General features: G+C 45.3%; 1 protein-coding gene across 1 annotated transcript in view; it reads right to left on the bottom strand.

Moving 5' to 3' along the window:
* The window catches only part of PGM2L1 (phosphoglucomutase 2 like 1), a 670,483-nt gene that overhangs the window by 302,981 nt on the left and 351,533 nt on the right, over window positions 1–15,969 (bottom strand). Inside the window, exon 8 of the mRNA XM_085623364.1 lies at window positions 4,767–4,864. Within this exon, the coding sequence (XP_085479490.1) occupies window positions 4,767–4,864 (98 nt within the window). The remainder of the gene's footprint in view (window positions 1–4,766; window positions 4,865–15,969) is intronic.

The following is a 15,969-nucleotide window of genomic DNA, read 5'->3' as shown; positions in this document are numbered from 1 at the left end:
CCCTCTCCTTCTGCGCGACCCTGCCATGGAACCACATCCCGCGCCTGACCAACACCTCCTTTCATCCCATACATGGTCATACGTCCTTTTGATAACCCCCTTCCTCTGCGCACGATTGTCCGAACCGATCCCAGGCCATCACCTAGCCCTGCGGATGCAGTTTATTGCCCCCACTGTAAGGGAAACACCTCACATCAAAGGGATTACAGTAGATCAAGGCCCCCACCCCCTGAGACCCGACCAGTCGCACACACCCCCGGGAATTGGCGGAATGTCCACCTGTGTGATAGCCATCTCTTACTGTGGGTGGGGTGGGGACTTCCACTGAAGATATGTGTAGGAACAAGCTTGAAGTGGGGATTCCAAGGATGCCTTTCCGTACATCAAAGTCTTAACAAGAATGTGTCACGTGTAATAAAACAATAAACCTGTGTATAAGAGGCCAGGCCTCAGAGATGTGGTTAGAGCACCTCGAGACGATACCTTGCTGTCTGATCTGATGTGTTCTCCTCCGGAGAGAATAAAACTTTGTTTCCTGCCTTCCAGTCTCCGGCGCCTGCCTCTTTTGTTGGTTAATTATCGAATGGTATAAGAGGCGATTACCGCCGGGCAATACTTGAAAGGTTATCGACTGAAGGTGCCGCTACCATTTAACAGTGTCAGAGGTGTACTTGCTCGAGTGTCATCTTCTTTCCAGTTGCTTGCAGCAGTGTTTTCTGGTCTCAGTTCCTTGGAGTACCATCTGTCTGCTAGGTGGATCTCCTGTGTCTGCTGGTCTTGATAGAAACAATGATGTTGGCCAGGCTGGTGATTTACAAGTTGAAGTTTTTGACAACTTGGTCCAGGTCAGATGCAGTTATAGGGCATTATGTGTTGAGCTCATCCATCCATTGGCTCTCTGATCCTTTGCTCCAACTGTGGTGGGAGGTGTTTGGTGGTTTGGCGGTGGAGGTGCAGGGACTGGAGATGGTAAAGTGTACAATGGAGTGGTTGGTCCAGGTGAGTTTGGTGACGTTCCTGTACTTGACGCTGTTGCTGGAGGTGAACATAGGGTCCAACGTGTGTCCTTCGTTGTAGGTAGGGTCAGAGACGTGATGGGTGAATCCGATGTTATTCATGCTGTCAAGTAGGCTGGCCGTGTTGGTGTCAGAGGTCACTGAGGTGGAAATTCAGTCCTCCACAGAGGGAGTCAATGGTGAGAGAAAGGCGAAGTCAGGGAGGACTGTGCAGAAGCTGGGGCGTGGTCCAGGTGGTCTGTAGGCGAGGGTGCCTCTAATGGTTGTTTTCCCATCTGTTTGGACTTTGAAGTTAAGGAGTTCCATGGTCTGGATGGTGTCTTCTGTCTCAGTTGTGCAGTGGATGATTTCTTTGTGGATGGTGGCTATTCCCCCTGGTTTTTTGGTGCGGTCTCGGAGTGTGATCTTGTATCCATCGGGTGTTACTGTGCAGATGTGGGGAGTGAACGCAAGTGTGAGCCAGGTCTCAGTGAGGAAGACGACATTGGGGATGAGGGTGGTGATAAGGTCCCAGATTTTGGTTGTGTGTTTGCCATGCGAGTGTGTATTGAGGAAGAGGCAGGCAAGTTGTTGTGAAGCAGGTGCATTGTGTTGGTTGGTTGGTTTGCGTGGTGGTTGATGGCGTGTTAGCGGGCGGTCCGATGATGCAGGAGAAGGAAAGGTAGATGCAGGAGAAAGGTTCTATTGTGGTGTCTGTAGTCTAGGGCTCGGAGTTCGGCGGAGGTGTAGTTGCTGGGCACGGTCCAGGAATGGACAGGTGCAGATGGGCTTGCCTTTGGCATGCCAGCAGCTTAGCTGTGCTTCGGCCTTCATTAAGTAGGTCTTGGGAGGAGGAAATGGCGCTAGGTGGCAGTGGGCAGGGCTTGCCGGAAAAGGGCAGCGTCAAATCAAGTGTAGGAAAAAATGAGGCACAGGCAGGCACAAACGGGAAAGGCGAAAAAGGCACAAAAGACCAGAAAAAGGAAAAATGAAGCCCATGGAAGGCAAGAATCCTGCTGTCCTGGGACTGGCAGCGAGAATGAGAGCTGGGTCTGGGACCTTTGTCAGTTATCGGTGAGGAATGGAGAGGTGTCTGCTACTGGCCCAACCGCGGTCAAGCAACCACCACTGCAGATCTTTTGCAGTCTCCTCAGAAATCTGTACATGGTCGGAGAGGTACCCTTGATGTTCGACCCACTGAGACTCCAGATCCCAATGCAGAGCCTGCATATGCCACCTGGTGTACTTGACCAGCAAAATGCAGGAGAACACCAGGAGCCCCAGACTGGACCTAACTTAAATCCAGGACTGAGGCGGAAAGATCGGGATCATAGCCTGAATGACCTGGATTCTCTTTCCTGTGGGAAAGGCATACAATCGAACCATGTCCACAAAAGGGACTTGCACTTCCAGCCACAAAACGGATAGACAGTTCTCCGTCAGTCGTAGGGGAGACGGGGGAAAGTGTGGCAGTATGAAAAGGAAGGCTAGGACATAGCGCTTCAGAACAATTTGCAGGATCCACTAGTCTGATGTAATGGCCTGCCAACCTGACAAGAATTGTTAGAACCTGTCTCCAAACGGGTGGCGGTGTTCGACGAAAGGCGTGCTGAATGGGCTTGGCAAGTTGGGCTCTGGGGGGTGGGTGAATAATGAACTGGTTGGCTGGTTTACTTTGACCGCGTGGACAGCGTGCACCACAGTCTCAGCCACGAAGCTGCTGGGCTACTTTTGGGGGTACCTTTGCCAAAGCTGCGAAACAAGCGGTAGAAGTAATGCCGCTTGCGAGGTGGGGTTGATAAGCCCAAGGAGCATGCCAGGGTCCTATTATCCTTGAACCTCTTAAGAGCAAAGTCTGTCTTGTTCTCAAACAGGCAAGTCCTGTAGAATGTCATGAAATTTAAATGAAAATAAATAAAATGACACAAATTTATAAAGCGCACAAATACCAGATTGCATCAAGGCATGAGGGAAGAATGGATATTGCCTAAAAACAGAGGACTGTAGCCAAGCAAGGTGGCAAATGGTGCAAATGGCCCATCTGGTGGAATCGGTGGTGTCTAAGCCACGATGATTTGTGAACTTGACTGCGTTATAACCGTCATGTATGGCATGGGCGAGGAAAGGTAGGAGATCTTCTGGAACACCTTCAGATCCTAAAGGGAGTGAGAACAGCTCCCCAGCAGGCAGCTGGCATTTACTTGATTAAAGCGTCAGGCTGGTTGACGAAAAGACTATTCCCTAATGTCGCCACCTATTTTGACTCCCCATCAGGGTAGACAATTGGGAACATGTTGGGGTTAGTCTTGTTTGCAGACGTCTGCACCACCAAGCTTTCAGGGGAGGGGTTCTGTACCATCAGGTGAAACTGATTTGCCCACTATAGAAAAAGAATCCCATATACTTGCTTCTGGCATGTCATCTAAAGTTCATTCAGAAAAATTGTTTTCTGAAGCAATTTTTGTCTCACTCACTGTTATTAATTAGAAGTGCTCTGCTAGATTTTTTCAGGCACACAGGAGGCTGGTTCTCGAAAGGAAGTGAGGGGGCATCGTTGGGGCATGACTGTATCTAGCTCAGAAAGGAGCCATCTATCCTAAAGCCTATTATACAGATGCCAGAGTTGCAGAATGGCAATCTGACCTGCGCATACCTCTGGTGAAGTAAACAAGGACAGAAATGCTAGGTTTTAGAGACGTCTGAGCAAATTACCATAAGTGCTAAATGAAAGACTCCTGTGCAGCCAAAAATACTTCAGTACAGGGAAACACAAGCACACAGACACATCAAATCTTGTTTTTGAGATTCACGATTTTAGCAAATACAGGACAATCACGTTACTTTACAAACTTGAGGTTGCTATCCACCCAACTAACAAACTAACATGTACTTTTTGGTTTTCGTTTAAGGAATAATAAATTACTATAACACATCATTAAGTATGTGGATTCACTCCAGATCTCTGTACTGGGGTGTACGTTTGACATTGATCAGCATTCTGTCCATCAATTGTTCTTTTTGCATTTGTCATCCCAAATGGGACGGGTATGCCCAGACATGGGTCCCGTGATCTCCATGCCACTGGACTCATGCTAGCCTGGCTAATGAGGGGTGAAACCCCGAAACTGGTCCCAGGAAGCTCGTTTCCGGTCCAGGGAGAACCTGACCTGGCAGTTCGGGCTGGACTGTTCCCATGAGGAACAGGGTCAAGACTAATTTGCATATGGCTGGGTTTAAACTGGAATGGCATAGGGTGCAAAAAAACTATGGATTTAGGCCCGGGGTGAATGTTTGACATTGATCAGCATTCTGTCCATCAATTGTTCTTTTTGCAAGTATGTGGAACAGTCGGCCAGATGTACAAAGGGAGTTGGTTTATCAGGTCCCAAAACATGGATATTTTACTGATCACCAATTTTGTGTGGTAACCGGTTTCCAAAAGGCAAGCAGTTTCCTTGGTACCTGTTCCACTTAGAAAATGTACAAAAATGTTGGTATGGCTCTCTCCTCTCAAACAAGCAAAATAGAAGAAAGTAATTACAGCACTTTGCCCATGTGATTAACTATTCAGTGGCTCTATTATTTGTTGGGGTAAAATTCAAACTATAAATGGCTTCAAAATGTTCAGTTGTGTAGATGCAGAAAAGGATATATTTTAGGATGCAACAACCATCTGTACTTTAGAGTTTAAACCCACCAACCCTCTTTATTCAACTGGTGTAACAGAAGTCTCATCTTTAGATAAGTCCTTAAAATAAAGGTAGCACTCACTTATCTAGAATTTCAGCTACTGCCAACCGGTCTGCATCTGGATCAGTAGCCACCACCACTCTTGCACCTTCTTTTTCTGCCAGTCTCAGGGACAGCTCCTTAAACAGTAGAAAAAATTATCAATTATAAACTGAAACCTGTTGGTGCACTCAGACTTAAACATGTCAATAGTGAAACCTACATACTCATGTTGCAGCTACAACAAGATGAAAGAGCTGGGAAATGTCAGCACTAAAATGGCCATAGAGTTTAAAATAGGTAAAATAACTAGCAAGATCAGTTATCTTATCCAAGTAAACCCAATTGCTGCCCCAACAGATTGTAGATCCACATGGAGGAAGCTGCCCTATTTTGGTTGAGCCTACCCATGCCACTACAGTATCAGAGTCGAGGAGGCCATATTCTACAAAGAACACCTGTGTAAAGATTTCTGCTTACGTATATTTTGCTGTGGAGGACTGGCTGGCTACTTCTAGCCAGCTAGTATGCCAGCCATATGTCTAAACATCTGCCATAGGACCCAATCAGGTAGGAGTCATTATATAAATGTTTTTCATCAGTCACTCTAGTTTAGAAGGCAGATGAAGGATTACTGGGCCTCCCTGTAGGGTAGCTTGATGAACCAATGTAGGGAGTTGTAGCTCCTCCGCTAGCTTATAGCGTGTGCATCAACCCTATTTTGCATTTCTATCAATCTTGTATTGAGCACTGTGGGATCTTGGGTGTTGTTCCCATTGTTGTTGGCACCGCTGTGAATTTGGTTCTTACATGTTTGATACTGTGTAATATTGTTGGTAGCGCCACATTGCCTTTCACACCCTGACATTTGTTTTTAGCTTAAGACAGTTCTGCGCCATCCAGCCGCCTACAGCCGACATGCACTCCTTAAGACGTTTTGCAGTTTCCATCAACACCCCTGGCAACAATGATACCACAATTTGGGTGTCATCGGCATAGGAGGTTAAAGAGAAACCAAAGGATTCAATAAGTGGGGCCAGTGATGAGACATAGGTATTAAAGAGCATCGAGCTCAACGAGGAGCCCTGGGGCACTCCACACGGCAGTGAGAAAGGTCTGGAAGAGATTTCCCAATAGCGACAGTTTGGGTTCTGTTCGAGAGAAAGGATTCCAGCAATTTCCAGGCGGTACCCTGAATTCCAATCTCCTTCATACGGTCCACCAATAGAGAGTGATGGACCATATCAAAGGCCGCAGAGATCCAATATGATCATCACTGCTTTGCCTCCTTGATCAAGTATGGTCCTGATCTCCTCTGTAGATTTAATAAGGGCTGATTCAGTGCTGTGACCAGCTCTGAAACCATATTGCGATGGATCCAGCACCTGTGGCTGGCTGGCTTAGCTTCAAGCACTAATATCATCTCAGAAGAGGTCTCCCCTTCGTGTCACATGGACAAAAAAGTTGTGAATGCAGTGAAAGGGCATACTGAGCATTGAAGTTTGCCATTAGAGCAGACGCCTATGGTACATACACAATTCAGTCTCTTCTTTAGGACTTCCAAGTGTTGGCGCAAGAACTGCAGCAGATAGAGTACCGTCTTGTCCTGTATCTAAAGTCTGTCAATCTTTATATTCCATACCAAAGATTCAAGATGGTGAGTCCACAGCATATTTTTCCTCTTCTGTCCTCTGGCATGTTTTTGACATCTATATACTTCTTGGATGCTTCTTTCACATTTGTATTCACCCTCTTTTCCACAAGTATTTTAGATGTTTTGCCTTGGGTCAAAAGTTTCAATTCTGTGTCCTTCGCTTTGGCCTTGCATCTTCTCCAAGGGTGTTTACGAAGATTCTGGCACTATTGGTGGGCAACCTTCATTCCATGGGTTTCTTGGTTTTCTCATATTTGGATGATTACTTAATTTGTGTTTCATCTTTTAAGGGTCAAAAAGCTGTCCAATTGGTTTGCAAGTGCCTGTGAGACTAAGGGTTCATTCTCACGGCTGCAAAGTCACGCTGAACTCCATCGCAGGATAGCCAGTTCATTGGTCCATGATCAACATGAAGGTGGGGAGAGTGTTTCTTCTTCCCCTTTGGCAGCAGAAGTTATTGTGTCATCTGAGGAATATGTCGGACTCTCAAACTGCCCTGTCATGAATGGTTTAGGTTGCAGGGAGACATGGCTGCTGCCCTATTTCTTGTCCCTTGGGCTCAAATGCACCTGTGCCATCTCAATCACATTCTCTCATGCTGGGACCTGAACCTCAGAATGAAGTGGTCTTAGTCCCAGTCCTGGGGGCAAGTTTTTTCTGTAATTCAAGGTTGGCCCAACTATCGAACCTCAGCAGAGGAGCATTGTTGAACTCGCCTCCCACTGCTAACAATGCATACAAGCATGCTGGGTTGGGAGGCAACACCTGAAAAAAGATACAGATTGGGTTTGTGGACATCAGCAGAGCTCATGACATCTTCAAATTGGAAGGAGTTGGCAGTCTACATCGCTCTATTGGAATTTGCCCCTTGGATCAGAGGCAAGGCAGTACAGACAAGGAAAATCAACCCAATCACCAGGAACTATGCAACCCATCCGGAGGAGCCTAGGGTCCCTCTTCTAGCCCTTCTAGTGGACCAAAGTGGGGTCTCTGCAGAGGAGACCCTTTTGTCTCCGACAGGGATTTATCTGTAGGGGGAGAATGGACGTTTGGACCAACTCAGCCAATCCTTTCCCTCCTCGGTCTCTCTGTGCTATTTCAAGAGATTTACATCGGGCCCCATGGCTGAACTTTTGCGCCTCTCCTCAGGATTCCCTTCAACTCAACTTCTGCTCTCTCTTTCAATGTGAGCAGGCATGGAAGGAGGATGCAATGAGCTTCAGATGACCCTCTGGTCTCCCGCCCACTTTTCTTTGCTCTCATCAGCAAGGTTCTGTCCAAGATCAAGATGGAGCAGATGGAGGTGTTGCTGGTGGTGCCTGAACTGCCAGCCTTGTCTCCCATTAATGCGTCATCTTTCGAGTTATGTTCTTATAGTTTGCCCACCAAAGAAGGGAAGACTTCACAGTGTCTTTGGCTTCGCAAGATCTTTGAAACAGCCAAGAAACTGGACCCACTGGAAGTTTCATTCTTCTTGCTGGACTCATGTGCAGGCAGTATCTAGGTGCCAGAGGAATAAGGAAGGATACTGCAAGCACAGATATTTAATTGAGAACTGATGTATTTTGAGGTTGATGGAATGAGCTTTCTGTTATCTGAAATTGACTGCAGTCACAGTACATAGCAGATAACTATATTTTTCACAGGGTCCAGTCCATCTTCAGACCAACCATGAGCACGGAGACGGTGTTGATCGCTTCATCCAATGATATAAGAATGGACCTGGGAGCAGGTGGATCAGCTGCTGCTAATAGATCCTGTTGGATCTATTGACAGTATTTGACATTGTCTCCTCTAACATCCAGCTCAATCGCCTCCAAAATTCAGGAGTGAAGGGACAAGTGCTCAGATGGTTTAAAATCTTTTTTTTTTTTTTTTTTTAACGGACAGAAACCAAGAAGTTGCACTGGTCAATTTCAGTTGGAAGCAGAGCCCCAAACATGTGGAGTTTCCCAATGATCAGGCTTAAGCCCCACTCTCTTCAACCTCTAGGTGGCACCTCTTGCGAAGTTAATTGAATTGTAATGATTTAATTTTTAAACCTATACTGAAGACTCAACTAATAATAAGACTGGATGAGCCTGTGACCTCAAAAGAAAGTTTCGAGTCAGGGCTCATGATTGTGGCCTCCAGGATGAACGTCAACTCTGTGCAACTGAACTCTGATAAAACAGAGGTGGTATTTCTTGGTTAACTGCTCAGCTTGGGAAGACTCATGGGTGTCAAAATCTTCAGGAACACCCCCACACCTGTCGAAAAATTCCGCAATCTGGGTTTTATTTTTGAAAGCAAAATTACTTTCATGCTGCATGGATCCAAACTCTTTGCCATCTGCTGTTACACCAGGAAGACACTGAGAAAGATTCCTCTCATTCTAGAGGAACATAAACAACAACTTGTTCAAGCCCTGGTCAACAGTAGGTTCAACTACTCGAATGTACTACATCTGGAGATTCCAAAATACGCTCAAAGAAAGCTGCAGGTTGATCAAAAAGTAACAGCAAGGCTAATCCTCAATATCCCAATAGGAGAGCACAAATCTCAATCTCTGAGATCACTTCATTTCCTCTCAATTGAGAGAGGATGCACTTTCAAGGCTCTTTGCAACTTTTCTAGTAAAAATTGCCTCAATTCAGGAAAACCAGGATGGGAGATAGAGCGTTCGCAGTTGTGACAGCGATAGCATGGCATGCTCTACCCTTCTCAGTCAGAATTGAAAACCACCTGATGCCTTTCAGAAAAGCTCTCAAAGTTTTAATGGTAATTATTGTGGCTCAGATGTTTCCAAACCTCAGTATTGACGCCAGGAATCCTTTGTGTATTTGTGCGCTAAACAAAACCTAAATTAAACCAAAATAATCATGCAAAACAATCCACTGGTGGGAAAGCTTTCCCAGTCTCCATTTCTAAGATGGTGCTCAAGAACTGAATCTTGGTATGAAGTGTCAGAGATGTCTTTCTGGTGTTAATTGTGAATCCCGGAGGCTGAACAAGGCAAGGAAGGCAGAGTTGGATAACAATGCTTCTTCCCAGTTCTTGCCTATGAGGAGACAGTGAGCCAGCTATGGGAATATGTGAAGAACCTAAAGTCTGAGACGTGCACATCCTGGGGTTAAACACTTCATAAAGATTAGGAGTTCTGATTTCAGGCCAAAAGGAAGGGCTCGAAAGTGGTCTCAGCTGGCTGCTTGACAATATACTCTTCTCTCCTTAAGCAGGTCGACTTTTTCCTGGGGTGTAACCACACAAAATTAATGTTGCCAGGGGAATTTGTTTAGATACAACATTTCTCAAAACATCTATGTGACAAAGAAGAACTTCATGATTAAAAGAACAAATTACTTGCCTTTGGTAACACTCTTTCTGGTGGAAACACTATCTAACCACAGATTTCTCAATCAGAATATTCTACAAGGTCCACATGGGATCAGAGGTTTTCATAGCAGTTCTCCCATGCTCTTCTAGGTAGCTTCGTGCAGCTCCATGATGAGTTTGCTCTTCCACGGAAGTGACCGGCCGGAGTGCATACAAGCGGCGTCACCGCATGCCAACGTCAGTTTGTTGCTTGATTCTCTCTGGACCTTTGGGCATGGAGCACAAAACAACTGAAGGTATAAGTATTCAGATCTCTAATTTGGGACCTTTGTAAAGTGTAAAAACAGACCACTTCGCAGAACAGGGCGGTAGAAGAGCAGCCCGAACTCTGCAGTCAGATACAATAGCCACCAGAAAGAGCATTACTGCAGATAAGTAACTTGCTCTACTGATACTTCTAATGACAAAGTCCTCACCATTAGAACAAATACCAAAGTAGTACCTCCCAAGGTGGAGGGCTGTTGAGAGGACTTGGACTGCAGGTCCTTGCAGTCAAACATGGCTGTTAAGGAAGTAGTTTATGCATTAAGGAATGTGTGCTCGGATGCCCACATCGTGGCCTGACAAATGTCAAGAACAGGCACTACAAATGCCAATGCAGTGGTAGTAGCAATGAACCTCGGCCGAATGAACCCTCAGTCCTTTCAGCAGCTACTTCTTGGCCAATGCCCAGAAGATCTTAATGCTGAGGACTATCCACCTTGACAAAGTTATTTTCTGCACCACATTACCTTTCTTTTCCCCAGGGAACCCAACAAAAAGCTGATCGGCCACCAATGATGTTTGATGCGATTGATGTAAAAGCTTAAAGTTCTTTTGGGGCCCAGTCAATGCACTCTATGCTCTTTCGAGAGATGAGGTGCAGGGCAAACAACATTGGAAGGGTGATGTATTGCCCAACATAAAAAGGAGCTATGCCTGTTGGCAAAAAGGCCACACTGGTCCTCAGCAACACTTTGTGTGGTCTATAAGGCCCTTCATCTGACAGGCCAAAGTACCTACAAGAGCGTTTTTCTTGGTTTACGCCAAGCAGAAACCTCAGATCTAGCTCTTTATGCCTGGTTAACACTGCTAGATTTAACAAAGCTAGATGGGGGGGTAAGAGCTTTCTCCATATGTGCATGTAAATGGTGGAACCTACTCCCTCCACCACTGCGAGGTCAAGCCTCCCTGATGCAATTTATGAAGCATTTGAAAACATGGCTATTTACGAAAATAGTAGAATAGGCCGCCATATGCACCAGGTCCGATTCTACTAACTCTGCAATTTTCTAGTGCCCGCCCTCCCTTGCTTTCCTTTCTTCTCCTACTTTCTTTAGCGGTACGACACCCTCGGGTATGTGCGCTCCATAAAATTATTTTCATTCATTCATTCACTTGGTCTGGAAAAAGGTGGTGTAGGGCGGTTGCACCGAAAAGTCCTGGAACCTAGTCACTCAAAAAACAGAAGTGATTGCAACAAGGAAAACAGTCTTTAATGCAAAAGACGCAATGACCAGCTGTGCATCAGCTTGAAGGGAATGCACATTAGAAAAATCAAGACCAAATAAAGCTCCATTATGGCATCAGAAACTGTTTAGGAGGGAACATATGTCATAATCCTTTAAGAAACAAGGATGGTTGGCCCGGTAAATACAGAAAAGCCGAAAGGAACGACAAATGACCATTAATGGTGCCATTGTAAGGTTTTGCTAGGCCAGAGACAAAACAATAAAATATCCACTGGGTTGAAATGCAGGGTGATGGTCTTGCAGGAGACACAACAGGCAATTCGTCCCAGTGTATGGCATGAATAAGACTTTGTGGAAGGATGCCTGGCAACCAGGCGAACCTCCACAACTGTGGTTGGCAAATCAAACGCGATCGACTGTCGCTGCTAAATCCTCATGCATGGACGTTTAGACTGCTCAGGTTCGAGTGGAGACCCCTACACTGCTCCTGTGATAGAATATCTTCCTGAAGTGTTAACCTGATCGTAGGGCAGATGCACATGCTCAAAAGCTCCGGGTACATATGCTCCTGGCACAATCTGAAGCCACTAGAATGACTTGGACCGTGTCATTTTTGATCTTCTTCAGGACTCTGGACAGAGAGGAAGTGATGGGAAGGCATACAGGAATCCTGGTTGCCAACCCAGTCCAAATGCATCTCCTATGGAAGACCTTTGCTGGGACTCCAACGAGCAAACGTTTGAACACTGCACGTTCTCGGTAGTGGCAAAAAGATCTAACCAAATTTCTCTCCATTGTCGGAAAGAGTTCTGTACAGCCTTGGTATGTAGCTGCCACTTGAAAGCTGACAGGTGAGCATATCCACACTGGTGTTCAATGATCCTGCAAGGGGTTCACATCCAGGGAGATGCCCGGAAGGTCTACAGATGGCCAAGTTGCAGTCAAGCAACCACCACCATAGAACCACAGATCTTGTGTCGTCTACTTCAAAACTTAGATGGCATTTAACAGGCTTCCTTGGTGCTGGGCCACTGAGACTTTAGATCCCACTGTACAGCCTGCATATGCCAACTGGCAAAGTAGACCAGCACGATGCACGAGCTCAACCGGCCAAGAAGCCTCGGAGCTGCTCTTACTGAGATCCAGGAACAAAGCTCAAATACTGGTATCCTAGACCAAATGTCCAAGGCTCATTGTGAGACACTTAACTGCACTGTATCCAGAACAGCTCTTATAAAAAGAAGCCTATGCAATGTATTCAGGTGAGACTTCAGGTTGCTGATCAAAAACCCCAATGATGTCAGGAGGTTCACCATTGTCTAGAGGTGATCTACGAGCCTGCCCTCAACAGTTAGTCTACGAGGTAGAGGAAAACTGGAATCCCAACCTTTGAAAATGAGCCACAACCATCTGCATCACTTTTGTGAAACGTGAGGGGTGCTGGTAAATCCGAAGTCCAAACTGAAAATGCTCTTGACAAACCTTGAACCACAGGTAACATCTGTGTGACTGCTACATGAAAGTCCTGCAGGTCCAAGGCTAACTTACAGTTGTCCAGATCCATGGCAGACGGAAACTGGGACAGTGTGAGCATTTTTAATTTGTCTTCCGCAGCAAGGCATCCATTTAGAGGGCGAAGATCTAAAATAAGATGAAGGCCTCCATCAATCTTTAGCACGAGGAAATAGGAGGAGAAACAACCTGTACTTATTTCCAAGGCCAGCACCCTCTTGATGGCCCCTTTAAGCACAAGAGCTCACACCTATTCGAGTAAGATTGAGAGGCACTCCTCTGGAAGTCACTCTGATGAGGGTGGAAGCTGTAATGGATGAAAAAAGAAATGGAAGGGCACAAACCTGCTGGACAATGTGGTGGACCCATCTGTCAATTGTGATGGAATACCACCCTGGGAGAATATATCGGACCTTGCCTCCCAGAGGGAGGCTGTGTGCTACCAAGGGCAAACTAAAGCAGTTGGGAGACTGATGCCACAAGGAAGGGGGACGGAAAGAAATGTGCCCAAGTTGACCTGCATGTTGACTCTATAATGCCAGTCCCAGGCAACAAAAGGGCTTTAGTGAATGAAGCAGTATGGAGGGGCCTTTTGTTGCCTATATGCCAAACCTCTGGAGTAGCTTCAGAAGGACCGAAAGTGATAAGGAAACTTGCAGGTGTCAAATGGCTCAAACGAAGCACCATGGCTCAGCTTTCCTTAAAGCGCTCAAAGGTGTAATCAGCTTTTTTGCCAAAAAGGTGTGATCCATCAAAAGTCATACCCATAAAGGGTAGCTGCACACCCCCACAAAAGCCTCTGGATTGCATCCAGGCATGGTGCAAGAACACCACACCAGTGCCAACTGCTTTCCCCAAACAATTGGTAGTATTGAGACCTGCCCAAATTATGTTTTCGCCCGCATCCTGACATTCCTGAATAGATTTACCCAAAGAGGCCCCAAACTCTTCCAGGATTTCCAGCAAGATTTTAATGGCCATGTTACAGTTATAGAAGGCAAACTGTGTTGATCGACCTCAGGGCTAGGCTGGGTGAAGAAAATATTTGTTCCTTAAATGCCTCAATCCTTTTCAACTCCCTATCAGAGCGGGTCGTAGGGAACGAATAAGGATTCACTTTGTTGGGGGAAGCTAAGCAGTAGGATGCTGGTAAGCATTGATGGAATGAAAGACATCATAATAAAACCAGCAGATAAGGGGGGGGCGCAACAGTGGTCATGTCTACTGAAATGTACCAGAATGAATGCAGAAAACTACTCGACGATCCACGCAATTACAAGCGCCTTCCTAAGGATCCAACGGAAGTGCTAAAACAAAACATAGCTAATTTGGTTAATGTAGCAGCAGAGGAGGGATGGATTACACCAACAGAAGCAGTGTTTCTAACTGAAACAAATCCCTAGGTTCCCTACTTCTACATTTTACCTAAAGTCCATAAAAATCTAGATCCACCACCGGGGAGACCAATTGTATCCGGGATCGGATCAATCCTAGAACCCTTGTCCAAATTTACAGATTATTTCTTAAGACCAATTGTCCATAAAATGCCATCATACCTACAAGACACCCGTGACATCTTAATTAAGCTTCAATCGGTGTCATTTAACGATTCCACAGATCTCCTGATTACTCTAGACGTGGAGGCGCTGTATACCAGCATTCCCCAAGAAACGTCATTAGAAGTAATAGAAACGCTGTTGGAGAAAGAACACTGGACATCCATTACTCCCATAAAGTTCATTATGGAATGTGCTAGACTAGCACTCACCAAAAACTACTTTGAGTATGAAGGCGAATATTTCTTACAGACCCATGGCACTTCAATGGGCATGACCTGTGCACCAAGTATAGCCTGTCTGTATGTCCATGATTTCGAACAAAAGTACATCTACATTGACACCAGCCCCTTTTTTAACAAAATGGTGGTATGGAAGCGATTCATAGATGACATCTTGCTCATGTGGAAAGGAAATGAATGTGAGGCCTCCGATTTCCTGCACTGGCTTAATTCCAGAGGCCAATATCTGAAATTTACAATGAGTGCAAAGAAAGATTGGATAACATTCCTGGATTTGAAAATCTGGCCAGATAACGGGAAATTAAAAACTGAAGTCTTTTATAAACCCACAGACGTGAACAACCTATTGAGATACGATAGCTTTCACCCCAAAACATTGAAAGACAATCTTCCGGTAGGACAATTTCTGCGACTACGTAGAAATTGTACAGAAAAAGAAACTTACATAGTCCATGCGAAGAAATTGACAAAGAAATTACATGAAAAATCCTACCCTGCAAGATTGGTAAAAGGAGCATACAAAAGGGCGATCAACATCCCGAGAGAAGCATTATTGGAGACATACCAAAAACCGGACAACAAGAAAATGGTATGTGTAACAACTTATGGCACAGAATCCAATAAAGTAAAGGGGATTATCTTAAAACATTGGAAGACCCTAAACTCAGGAACTCTCAAAATGGATAAGCCGCTCTTTGCATTCAAACGAGGCTAATCTCTACGCGAATCAGTAGTACATACCCGCCCAAAAAGACAAATAGGAACCAGAGAGATTACCAACACACTCTGGAACCTACCTTCTGTGGTTGGACACTTCCCATGTGGGAATTGTAATGTTTGTTGTCTCACAAAATCGAGTAAGACAATAGACTTGGGATTGAGAACACCATGGAAACAGAGAACTTTCTCCAATTGTAACAGCCACAATGTGGTATACATTATGACCTGCAAATGTAAACTGATATACATAGGCATGACTACCCGCAAAGTTAAAACGCGATTAAATGAACATCGGAGCACTTTTCGCTGTGGGAAAACAGTCACGAAGATGATGCGACACTTCCAAACGACAGGACATAACGAAAATGACTTCTCGTGGTCAATCATTGAAAGATTGCCAAATGACTGCAATGAGAAACAACTTCTAAAAGTAGAACGATGGATTTATCGTACCTCAAGTGTCACGAATGGGCTTAATGAAGAAATCCAATGGGCCTCATTAACATAAGTCCACCCTCCAACAACGATGAACTATACAATGATCTGGAGGTATATATCACACTCAATATGAATACATACGTCCTATATTAAACACACCGTCTATCCAATACCGGCACATTAATTGAATCAATCCAATTTGTAAGCAGGATGTATCTGAATCAATAACAACCACATGACTGCTTGAACTTCAGCTAGCCGGGAACGAAGATACTTTGTATGGGAGTCAATAAAGGC

Source organism: Triturus cristatus, chromosome 8 (genome assembly GCF_964204655.1).
Source record: "Triturus cristatus chromosome 8, aTriCri1.1, whole genome shotgun sequence".
NCBI lineage: Eukaryota > Metazoa > Chordata > Amphibia > Caudata > Salamandridae > Triturus > Triturus cristatus.
This window is presented reverse-complemented; position numbering and strand designations above follow the sequence as displayed.